Below are 12,694 nucleotides of genomic sequence, written 5' to 3'. Positions count from 1 at the left end.
TGCATTTGGCACAGTGAATTATTGATTACGAGTATCTGATGTCAGATGGCCTTGTGGTTGTTCTATCTAGTGAAATATGAGAGGATAAAGTTCCTGGTGATTGCTTTGAAGAATGCAGTGGAAGTGTATGCTTGGGCGCCCAAACCTTATCACAAATTCATGGCCTTCAAGGTAAGTCTCCTCTTTCCCATGAGCTGGATTAGTTATGCGAGATCAGTCAACCAGAAGAGCATTCTTCTCACACTCACTTTCTGCTCCCCAACCCCCCCTCCACTCCATTTTAACCAGTCTTTTGCAGACCTGCCCCACAGGCCTGTCCTGGTCGACCTGACAGTGGAGGAGGGTCAGAGGTTGAAGGTTATCTACGGTTCTTGCGCTGGCTTCCATGCCATCGACGTGGACTCTGGAAACAACTATGACATTTACATCCCCGTTCATGTAAGTTGCACACGCCCCATCTGTCTTATTGCATAACAACCTGGTCACAGGCAGGTAGGACTACACTCAAGCCTGTGTCCTCACTCTGTAAACAAATCCTAAAAGTACTACATAAAAAGCCAAGGGCTAATCACAGTAATATCCTGAAAAAATACATAATTTAACTTCTTATTTTACTTTGTTGTATGCCTGATGCCTACTTAATTATTCATAATCTCGCACCCTCTCCTCTTAAAGGATGCCTGGCCTAGCCTGGCAGTGGCAGTGCCATTAGGACTACAGCATCTACTAGGGGTGACTGGGTACTGCAGTTCAGAAAGACAGCCTTTGGTCAATCTGCTTTCACGGTTAAAGTAATGGGGAAGTGGAGTTCAGTACCCACAAACATTAGAGACTCAGGAAGCTTTGCAGTGTTTAAAATCAGCCTTGAGCTTTGGTTAAAGTCAGCACAAAAGTGTCCCCACCAATGACTGCCTTGGATTTATTGTATTTATCATTCTGATTCTACTTATTATCTCACTCTGATGTATTTGTTGTCATGTGTTTTTTTTTTTTGTCTACCTGCCCAGGGACAATAGATGCAAATTAGCTTAATTACAAATTACTCTTAATTTTGTGCTGTCCCTGGAAAAAACACACAATAAGATAAATAAAAATAAACAGCTGTCAGACAGCAGTGTTTTGGGAGATACCTAAACATGCCTTCTGTTTTCATCTGAAACAGATCCAGAGCCATGTGACACCGCACGCCATTGTGTTCCTGCCCAGCTCAGACGGCATGGAGATGCTGCTGTGCTACGAGGACGAGGGCGTCTATGTCAACACCTACGGGCGCATCATCAAGGACGTGGTCCTGCAGTGGGGCGAGATGCCCACATCTGTTGGTGCGGGTCAAATCCAAAAACAAACTTACATGGACATAAATCAAAGTGGATGTATCATCTGTAATAACTGCAATCAACTTGCCTAGTACTTAGAAGTGGGAATCACCAGAAGCCCCACGATACGATATTATCACAATACTGTCTTATTGCGATTTTAAACATTTTGCGATATAGTATTGCGATAAAATATATTGCTAATTATTACCTTTTTTCAACTACAAATTATGCAGTTTGTCAACAACTTTTATATCTAATAAGATACCATTTTCACTTTGTACATCTCAGAGTTTCCATTTACATATCTTGAGGTCAGAGGTCAAGGGACCCCTTTGGAAACGGCTATGCCAGTTTCTCCTTGCCAAAATTTAGCATAACTTTGGAGTGTTCTTCCCGACAAGCTAACATGGCCAATCGAATCCTTAGTTTTTTTAGTTTGATATGATAACAGTATCTTCACTCTAGCTTTAAGATGGAGCCAGCTACAACCTCTGAAAGACAGGATAGCGCTGTTAAGAGGTTAATAGTTCTGGGGGAAAAAAGTTCGGAAACTTGTGTTTGGTCGATTATTTCTCTTGTTACAATGCTAATTGGCATTGTATTTTACATCGTTGGAAAGCCTGTTTATTTACCTTCACAATGATGTACAATTTGTATGGATCATGCATTTGTGGGATGAGCAGCACAGCTGATTATGTGGGTAGCACCCTAGAAATATTTGCCAAAATGCTCTGCCAATGGTAAACAGTGTATTCTCCTGTTGGTATTGACTCTCGTTTTGAGCACCTGATGTGTGCATGGTGCCTGCTGGGTACTGCGCCCTACTAAAGTGATCATTTGGTGTCTGCTCCAAGCATCGGCATGCCACGTTTATCTAATCTGGATAAGGCCTGTGCGATAGGGCAAGTTGAAGCTTTATTTGGAGTCAGCCCTGGTACCATCTCCAAACTGAAGGCCAAGTTCCGTGAAACCGGTGATGTAAAAGACAGACCGCAAAGTGGGCGTCCAAGGAAGACAATACCCCAGGAAGACCGGTTCATCACCCTTACAGCACTGAGGAACCGTAGGCTGTCTTCTAGAGATTTGCAGGCAAGGTTTGCAGGACATTATGGCATACAGATCTCTGATCAGACGGTCAAGAACAGAACGCACTCAGCCAATCCCAGAGCTCATAAGGTTACTAGGAAGCCTGCAATGACTGCCCTTCAACGTCAGGCTCGTTTGCGCTGGTGTCGACAACACAGACAATGGAACCTGAACATGTGGGGGAATGTCATGTTCAGTGATGAGTCGAGGCTCTGTCTGCAAAAGTTGGATGGCAGGGTCAAAGTATGGAGACGACGCGGAGAACGCCATGCTGATTGTTGCACCGATCATGTAACAGCTTTTGGTGGGGGCAGTGTCATGGTGTGGGGCGGCATCTCCCTCACTGGCAAAACAAGGCTTGTCATCATTGAAGGTCATCTCAATGCAGTGAGATATCGGGATGAGATTCTGCAGCCAGTGGCGATCCCATATCTCCACAATCTGGCACCTAACTTCATCCTCTAAGATGACAACGCTTGCCCCCACAGACCCAGGGTTATCACAGACTACCTCCACAATGTGGGAGTAGAGAGAATGGAATGGCCTGCCAAGAGTCTAGACCTCATCCCAATTGAACACTTGTGGGATCAGCTTGGGTGTGCTGTACGTGTTAGTGACCAACACAACCACGCTGGCTGACCTGCAACGAACCCTTGTTGAGGAATGGAATGCCATCCCACAGCAACGTGTGACCAGGTTGGTGACCAGCATGAAGAGGAGGTGCCAGGCTGTTGTGGCTGCATATGGATCTTCCACCGCTACTGAGGCTCCTGACGGTGTATTGAATGAATAAAGTGTAAAATTGCCAATATGTCTTGTTTGTTCCTTGTTACTGATAGAGAGTTCAATCATCCAATCCACCAAACAACTCAAAACGAGTCAATTCCAATAGGAGAATACACTGTTTATCATTGGCAGAGCATTTTGGCAAATTTTTCTTGGGCGCTACCCACATAATCAGCTGTGCTGCTCATCCCACAAACGCATGATCCTCACAAGTTGGACATCATTGTGAAGGTAAATAAACAGGCTTTCCAACGATGTAAAATACAATGCCAATAAGCATTGTAACAACAGAGAAATAATCGACCAAACACAAGTTTCCGAACTTTTTTCCCCCAGTTTATAATGAAAGATTGATACTTGACATCCGTGTATTGATACAATATTGCCACGCAAAATATCGCGATACTAGGCTGTATCAATTTTTCCCCCACCCCTACTCGTACTAATGTTACATTTTGCTTTGCAGCTCATATCTGCTCCAATCAGATCATGGGATGGGGAGAAAAGGCCATTGAGATCCGCTCTGTGGAGACCGGCCATCTGGATGGTGTCTTCATGCACAAAAGAGCTCAGAGGCTCAAGTTCCTCTGTGAGAGAAATGACAAGGTAAGGGAGATGCAAACACTTAGAGTGTGTTAGCAGTAAGGTCACTAATAGCAGCTGAATTTAAAGACATACATGTCCTTGTGTGTCTGTGCCGTTCCCCAGGTGTTCTTTGCGTCAGTGCGGTCTGGAGGCAGCAGCCAGGTGTACTTCATGACGTTGAACAGAAACTGCATCATGAACTGGTGAAGGAACAGCCGCTCTGGTCAGTGTGTTGAACCCAGCAGGGTTCAGAGAAGGAAGTGAAATTCTCACAAACGCATGCACACAAACACTCTCCCGTTCTCTCCAGCTCTCGCTCTCTCTCACACACTCATGCCCCAAAGACACACACTCATAGAGAAACACACACATATACACAAACAATCTTTCAATCCATTCCTGCCTACATGTACACTCCTTAAGTCACAGTTTCTACAAAGGCCCCCTGATCACACACTCCCCGGAAGAATCATGAAAAATCACTGATGAGCTTCAAATGTTAATACCATCTATTGATTTGTACTGTAAATATTCCTGTCTTGATTTACTTTACTTGGTGGACCCGTGTTCTGTCGTAACTATTTAGTTCCTAATTGTGAAGTATGTTAAAAACATTCCTCGATGGTTCTGCAGTACGTTTTTGAAGAAGGCATTATTTACCAATACTGTATGTTGAAATGAAGCTGTAAATAGGTAGCACCTTACACTTAGATCTGAATCATTTGCAGGCCTCTTATATTATATAGCCTCCATTCAGCGCGTTGCCACCAGACACATGGACGTCAAATAATAAAATGCTGGAACGCCCATCTGCAGTGGCTTGTGGACCCCCATTGGGGCTCCCACAGTTTCAGGGAGGTTTAACGGAAGGATTTAGTACAAAAAATATTACAAAGGGACGTTAAAGGCAGGACAAAGTAGCTTGTTGAAGTATTTTCAGTTCTGTATAGTAGACAGTAACCTGAAGTCCGGCTTTCACTAACTTTCTTCTGGCCTGAATGGCGAATGATGTTGCAACTCTTAATCACAGCAAGTAAGCCTTGAATGCATCAAAAGCAAAAATAGATTTCAGGTGAATAAATGATCGAACCAATCGGAAGTCTCATAAATGTGCAGTACTCCGAATCAGTAATGTGAAATCTCCTGCTTTGCCTTTTCTTTTTTCTATGGTTTAGGTGAAGCCGTTCATTATTTGACTCATCAGTCTTCTATCTAAACTTTTTGTTTTCATAGATTTACAAATTACAAAACTTTGTTATTTATATGTAGTGATTCTGTATTGGTATTAGGCTACTGGTATTCTTAATTTTACTGTAATTATATTGCCATTATATTGCAATATATGCTATTCTGTGGAGTCTTTGTTTGAAGAGGGGAGTTTGTGTATTTGGCTGGTAGTGTTGGGGAGTCTGATGACACCTCTGGAGGAGAGAGAGGGGACGGGATATTATGTCAGTAAAGGAGGACGTTGTCACTGAGATTATAGTGATTAAGGGAGATCATTTTCGTGGTCCTTTCACCCTTCTACCACAGTGATCTACTCTACTGTATTATATTTCAGTTCTTAGACTATTTCGTTGGTGTGGATTTTTTTTTGTGTTTGCAGAGAACAGCTTAGTGTGGTACAGTTCATTATTTGTCTTAGGCCAGTGGAAAAGATTTAATGTAGGGTGACTCTGCAATACCACAGAGGACTCCATCTCATCAGGCACTTTGGAGAACACATGAGACTTAATATATTTTATATCTATACATTCTGCCAAAGTTCACAGCATATTCTGCAGCGGGGAGATGAATCACGGGCAAAGGGAATATTGCTTGAATGGCGACTATAACAGATCACTAACCGATGTTCCTTTCTGTATATACATCCAAAAAGTCAGCTGCCTTTTCACTAATATTATGGTGTCTTGCTTAATTAGCTGCTTGGGATTTCTTATACACTGTGTTTGTTAGTAGTACATACAGTAGTAGTTTTTCCACATTTGTTTATGGGAATTAGCTGTCTGCTGCATGAGGGAGATACTGTGTGCTCTCATACACCAGGCAGTACGGTAGAAGTGCGAGGTGGCGTTATCAGGAAGTAGCTTTGTGATTTTCCGTCAGCAGTGGGTAGGTCAACACATGCTTTTTGTTCAGTGATTCACACACTGTTACAACACCACTGTGCTTTCACAGCACTTTGGTAGCAACAGGTGGACATTTTAAAGTCAAGTCACTCCTATCATGCATCTTATCAGCATGGAGTTGTTGGGACAAGTTAGTTCTTCTGCTTATAAATAGAAGTTGACATGTTAATGTTAAAAGAATGCAAAATGTAATTTTTTTGTGAAACTGCCAGTATGAAACGCTTTTGGTTATCATGAAAGGAATCTTGGCTAGTGATCAATAGGATAGTCTGCTAAAAGCCACTAAGAAGATATATTTCATACAGGCAAAAAGAAAGCTATTAAGAGTGCAGTATATGCTCAGGGCCGAGGGTGTTTAATCAAAGATTATATAAATAGATGTGAGATTATAAAACAAACTGTAAATGGGCATGGAAAGCACTTTTCAGTAAACATACATTTACAAATATATCTCGAGCAGATACTTGGTGTGCATGTAAGCCATTGAAATAGAGTATATAGTACTGTATCAGAGTTGTTTTCCCTTTTTTAGCGAATGTGTTTTTATTCTTGAATATCTGTTAACGTGCCATGACTTACATTTTAAATTACAATCCACCAGGAGCTCTGGCACTCATGCTTTTTATGGTCAAATCATAATTTTTTATCAATCTGCCATGTTTACAGTTAAAGCAGTGCCTTGGAGTTGGGAAGGTGAGTGGTTTAAGGATGGGTTATGAGCCCCCCCCCCCCCCCCCCCCCCCCCCCCTCCCTCCCCTCACACACACACACACACACACACTTGTTTCTTACTTGAAATCTCATGAAGAAGAGGCACATCTATATTTACGCTCCCTCAATATGATTTATGTCCTGTGCCACTTAAGTGCACTTAGGTCAAATCCAGAATAATTGGACTTGAAATGCTTTTTTGGCACCACGTAAATAACCTAAAAATGCGATAATCCGTTCAGAAAGTTGCAATAACAAATAAGTCAACACATGTCCAACTAATCGAGTGTACTCACAGTGGGAGCCAGCATAGTGAAAAGCCATACGTATGAAACGTGTCTGTAGAGAAAACTTAGTACTTGTGTACAGATCAAATCCAACTGTGTGTGATGTCTGCTCACAAAATGTAGGTTCTTGCAGCAAAGATGAGATAAGCGCTTCTTCTTTAATGATGTTGATTGTGTGATCTTGTAGTTGGGGAAAGTAGCTTGATATATTCTGAGAAGCTTATTTTATAAAATATGTAAATTAGTCTATATTGAGAAATCAAAGTGAATGTACATCTATAAGACAGATTTGTATTTATATGAAAATGTGTACTGCTCTATTAATCAAAGCACAATGTATTTTAAGGCAGAGAGATCAAAGCTAGAAGTGAGTCCAACAGAGATGGAGTTATTTTTCCTCATTCACTCAGCAGTCGTCAAACTCGTCAGTATGTAATCAGTCTGAGTAGTTGGTCGTAGTGAAACGAGTCGACAGCTGTGTGTATGTACACTGTCAGTTACTGCAGCGTTTCTGTTGAGTTATCTAGATATAAAAAATAATGTCTGTCCTCTTGTTATCAGAACTGTGGCTGTGATTCAGACACTTGAGGTGACTCACAGATTGGTGTTGGATCTGGCCTCTGGTGTAAATTGCCTATGTGGGGTTGCCAGGCTGCTCAGGTGATGACAGGAAACATCACACAGGTGGTGCAGCGGTGATGCGAAGGGGTGTGACGGCCCTTGATGTGAGGTTATTGGCTCTTGGCTTTGATATTGTATCGAAAAAGGCAGCATTTAGTAAGTGAGAAGTGCATCAGATGAATTAGTGTCATCTACAGAATACAGACAAAGACAATTAGTCAATTATTATTTCCTGACAACTTAAGTTTTATGTGTTTTTTTGTCACCAGGTATGAAAGTACGGCAGCCTATTTGCTGTCACACCAGAAAAGAAAACGGTATCACGTTATAACATGAGAAATGCATTGTTATATTATATATTGTATGTTTTTCACATTATAACAAGATATTTTCAAATTATTACAACATACAAACTTATAGGGTATGGTCTAGACCTGCTCTATATTAGGGATGCACCGATACCGGATCGGATATCGGGTTGATACTGACTCAAATAGCTGGATCGGATATCGGTGACAATTGGGCCAATCTTTTCAATTTAATTCTATGTTTATATACTCTATACGTTATATACTGGAAATTTAATTCCTGTTGAAGTTTTGACCAATTTGTTGCTGCATTAAAAAGGTTTACACTTGAATTGTAATTCCTGATCATTTTGAAGATTTTTTTACCAGGTTGCTGGTGCATGATTTATAATTTTAATGATTAATAACAGTTCAATAAATTTATGTCTAAGTATTTATTTGTTACATTTTGTTTTACAATGTTAGGAAAGTAATGTGTAAGTCAAGCCTGATGTTGCCTTACACATGAAAGAATGATCCCAGTCACTTCCACACAATGAGGCATTAAGCTTATTAATTAAACACAACATTGGATCTGTACTCTGTATAGGCCGACACCCACAGCACAGGTATCTCTATCGGTATCGAGACTGAAAGAGTCGGATCGGTGCATCCCTACTCTATATGAAAATCATCTTGAGATTAATTCTGTTATGATTTGACACTATATAAAAATAAATTGAATTGAATTGAAACTTTACGTTAGTACTTTACGTACTTTCATGTTATAAGAGGAAATATTTCTTCTTATAACATGAAAGTATGTAAACATGAAAGTATGTAATCATAAAATGTCTCGCGTTATAATGTGATAACTTAGTATATTGCTATAACGTGATATAAGTGATCACGTAAATCGTATATTGTTATACGTGATAAGTTTGTATGTCGTAATAACGTGAAAAAACATCTTGTTATAACAACTAAATTTTCACGTGATAACGTGATACTGATCCGGGTTTTTTTTTGGTGTGGCAGCAATATGCTGCCATAATTCAAGTCCTCAAAGAGGAACTCCACTGATTTTACACATCAATGTCTGTTAACTGGTATTGGAGAGTACTAGGGCATAAGGTAAAAACCTTTTGTGGATCCAAAGGGAGCTGTGTGAAGTCTGATAATTACCTCATGTGTTGTCGCTTGAGTCAGCGTCGGTTGGGGCTGAAGACTACAAGTTAGAAAATGAAATCAACGTGGAGGTGTTGAGTTAGAGAGAGGTCGCCACACCTCTGTAGCCCGCTGCTCATCTCTGCTTGAGGCTTGCAGCTTGAGGCTACATTAGCCACTACTAGCATAAACACACCTGAATCTCCGACCAAACTCTCAGCACTTGCATTGCATTGTGGGAAATGTAGGCATCAGATTTCAACAAGGAAAAACAAATGTTAGAATAAAAAAAGACGTTGCGCATCAAACTGTTTTTTAACTTTACATTACGAGTCTGACCGTTTCAACGGAATTGCATTGCTAGACAACAGCTTGGGTCCATGTTTACTTCCTGTCAGCTTATGTCATTCACAAACACTGCAACAGGAAATAAAATGTGACACATTTTGGAATGTTTACAACTGTTAAATGGTCTGTAGAAGTTGAATGCTAAATCGGTGGAGCACTCTTTGTATTTCTAATGCTGAAGTTGTGCCCCAAACACTAAATGCAGAGTGATGGTCAGACATTTCCTTTGCCAATTTATTTGCAACATCTCAGTTGTTGCCTGGTAACATCAGTCAACACAATGACATTGAAACAGACTGATGTGTAAAATCGGTGGACTCCTTTAACACACATTTTCATGTTGCATAATATAACATTTACTTGAAATACTTAACTGTATTTCTACCTCTGCTGTGGTGCACAAGCTTAGTGGGGCACACTACTACTACTACTACTGCTACTACTTCATTTGCAGTTAAATAAGATAACAGGTCTAACTAAAAATAAGGCAAAATACCATAGCCTCATCTTTATTGTCTGATTTGTGTTGACAGTTGTTTTTCTGGATAGCATTGCTAGTAAATAATTTGACTTAGTAAAAACGAGCTCTTGCTCGACCTCTTGTGGCAATGTTGTAAAATTGTGATGAATATCTGCACGTAGTTTTTGGGTGAGGTAATACAGTCTGTCATCAACTTGATTGAGGCTCCAAATATGAATCTTGTTGTCTAATTTTATGCAGCAGAAATTCTTACAATGGTTTGCGGTGGTTTGTAACACAGAAGAGTAGTTCTGGTTGATGATTTCCCTAAAAGCACCTCAAGGTGTAAAAGTGCTATTTCATTTCGTGCCAATAGCCATTAAAAGAACCTCACAACTCTTTAGTTTTAGTGTTTAGTCCGACCAAAAGCATGTAACTCTGATCAGATGCACAGAGTTTGTCATCAGAAAGAAAGAGGCACCACTGAGTTGTACAGTAGGTGTAGAACATCGTCCTGAGATGATGACGTTTCTTTTTAATAAGCAATACAAGCATTTGAATAAATCAAAACGGTGGCTGTTCATCTCAGTGTGACCTACAGGAAGTGACTCTTCAGTGGCCTTTGGCGGGCTGAATGTAGGCTGGTTTGTGTGTTGCTTGTTACAGAAGTTATTCTGTACTTTTAGTTTTGTTTGTAATCACAAGAAGTTTAACACAATCACCTGTTGGGATGCTTGTTCTTGTTTTGCTCTAATGAAATCCCAGAAACTGCCTTTGCGAACTCGAAGTATCGATAAACGGATGATAGATGATAATCTGACGAGGCACTCCTCTCTCATAGCTTATATTTCTAATCAATAACGTGTGAATGGACTAGCAGCTGTAGCCGGGAGCGAGGCAGATCAAACTTGGGGAGCTCTAAAACGACGTGGATCTTTGGACAGAACTACAATATCTATTATTCTTTTAAAATAACTTCTTTTCTTTTCTTTTTTTAAGACGGTAAACATCTTTGCAATGTTTTAGTGTGTGTGTGCGCGCGTGTCTGTGTTACTTGTGAGAGGTTAACTCCTGATTGTATTTCATAGACTGATAAACTTTAAACTTTCAAAAGATTGTGTTGAATGAATTCATGTCTTAATACAGAATTGTTTGAAAAATAAAATACCTTAATCTCATTAGTCTCGTTTCATTTCTTTGTATTCTGAAAAATGTTATACAATAGGTTTTAATTTCTATGAACTACATGTCTTTGAATTATCATTACTGCTCATGCTGAAGGTGGGCAGAGCTACATTGGGATTACATCAGGTCACTGGACTTCCTTGTACTAATAAAAATTATAGTAACTATTCCTGTTCTAACAGGTGCAACACAGTGTGTACACAGAGGCCTTTTCAGGCAGAATCATTAAGAAGTACTTTGTGGGTTTACCGTGGGTGTGCCGGGCTTTTAACAATACAGTAGTGAAAATGTGAAATGTACTCACTGTTTAACCACATGATGGTGCTAAACTCTGCTTGGACCTGTTGTTCCTGTCACTGGATTTGTGTGACACTACTTGAAAGACTTTACTTTGCTTCAAAAGTCAAAATTCTCACTTCACTGGTGCAATATTCACAGCCATACCATTCAGTTGATTAAATTAATTGTCTAAAAGGTTGTTTTTTTTGCAATAAACCCCTTTTTCATCCTTATTTTGAGAACCTTGGATGCTGAGTGAGCTGCAGCACCCCCTGGTGGCTGAAGGTAAAAACACCAGTCCTGCAAAAAAACTTAATGTCCTGTATGAAACATTCAAGTTTAACTTTAATCAACAATAAGGAAAAAACATAAATTGATCTGAACTTACCTGAATTATTAGTCTGTTAAACAATGAGTAATATCAAAATATTAAATAACATTGCTGTGACCTTGTTTTTTTCTACAGTACAGTAGAAACTCAGAACTACTGATTCATAACATTTGAGATATTTTGTTGGTGATTGTGAAGGTTCAGGTTCTTTCCACAGATTTCTCATTAAATATGTTACTTAGTTTGCTGTGGGGAACTACAACTATCGTATCCCCTGTCAGTTGTTGGAGTATTTCCAGCTTTAAACATTGTATTTTGTTGTTGCTAGTTGCTGTTTTTATTATACTGGTTTTAAAGGAACAGGTGTGTAACATTTCAAGGGATCTATTGGCAGAAATGGAATATAATATTCATAAATGTTTCCTTAGTGTATAATCACCCGAAATTAAGAATCGTGTTTCCATTAGCTTAGAATGAGCCCTTCATATCTACATAGGGAGCGGGTCCTCTTCACGGACTCCGCCATGTTTCTACAGTAGCCCAGAACGGACAAACCAAACACTGGCTCTAGAGAGGCTTTTGTGTTTTTACGTTACCTGAAGGCCACCGTAGTTCTCTGATTCGCTTGTGAAACTGCGGTAACATGAGCCACAGAGTGCAAAACCGTGGTACCGCCAGCTACCGTCTGACTTCCTCCTAAAGTAGTGTTATTATGGTAAGGATGGCCTCGGAGTGAGGCGTTACCACAGTTTTGCACTCAGTGGCTCACGTTACCGCAGTCTTGGAAAGGGAGGAGTGAGCGAAGGGGTACTCAGTTGGTTGCAATTTGCAACCACACCACTAGATGCCACCAAATCCTACACAATGTACCTTTTAAATAAAGTATGTTTAGTAGGCCAGCCCCCTTTCTTTAGTAGATCTTTAGTAGATTTAGTACTTACTAGTGTAGTAAGTCACAATACAATTAAGCAAGTATCTTAAAATATATATATATATATAGTGTGTGTGTGTGTGTGTGTATATATACTGGGAAAAGAAAGTTCGGAAACTTGTGTTTGGTCGATTATTTCTCTTTTGTTACAATGCTAATTGGCATTGTATTTTACATCGTTG

General features: G+C 40.0%; 1 protein-coding gene across 6 annotated transcripts in view; it reads left to right on the top strand.

The window, feature by feature from the left end:
• The window catches only part of mink1 (misshapen-like kinase 1), a 45,677-nt gene extending 40,814 nt beyond the window's left edge, over positions 1–4,863 (top strand). For 3 of the 6 annotated variants that reach the window (XM_074611143.1, XM_074611144.1, XM_074611140.1), the window contains 5 exons: positions 71–171; positions 289–438; positions 1,163–1,322; positions 3,658–3,797; positions 3,900–4,128. In XM_074611143.1, the coding sequence (XP_074467244.1) occupies positions 71–171; positions 289–438; positions 1,163–1,322; positions 3,658–3,797; positions 3,900–3,983 (635 nt within the window). In that variant the 3' untranslated portion in view covers positions 3,984–4,128. Of the gene's footprint in view, positions 1–70; positions 172–288; positions 439–1,162; positions 1,323–3,657; positions 3,798–3,899 lie in introns of all 6 variants that reach the window. The other 3 variants (XM_074611145.1, XM_074611141.1, XM_074611147.1) reach the window with 2 other exon arrangements.
• The last annotated feature ends 7,831 nt before the right edge of the window (positions 4,864–12,694 follow it).

The sequence above is a fragment of the Sebastes fasciatus genome, chromosome 16 (assembly GCF_043250625.1).
Source record: "Sebastes fasciatus isolate fSebFas1 chromosome 16, fSebFas1.pri, whole genome shotgun sequence".
Taxonomy (NCBI): Eukaryota; Metazoa; Chordata; class Actinopteri; order Perciformes; family Sebastidae; genus Sebastes; species Sebastes fasciatus.
Note: the sequence above shows the minus strand (reverse complement) of the source record. Positions and strands in the feature narration are given on the sequence as shown.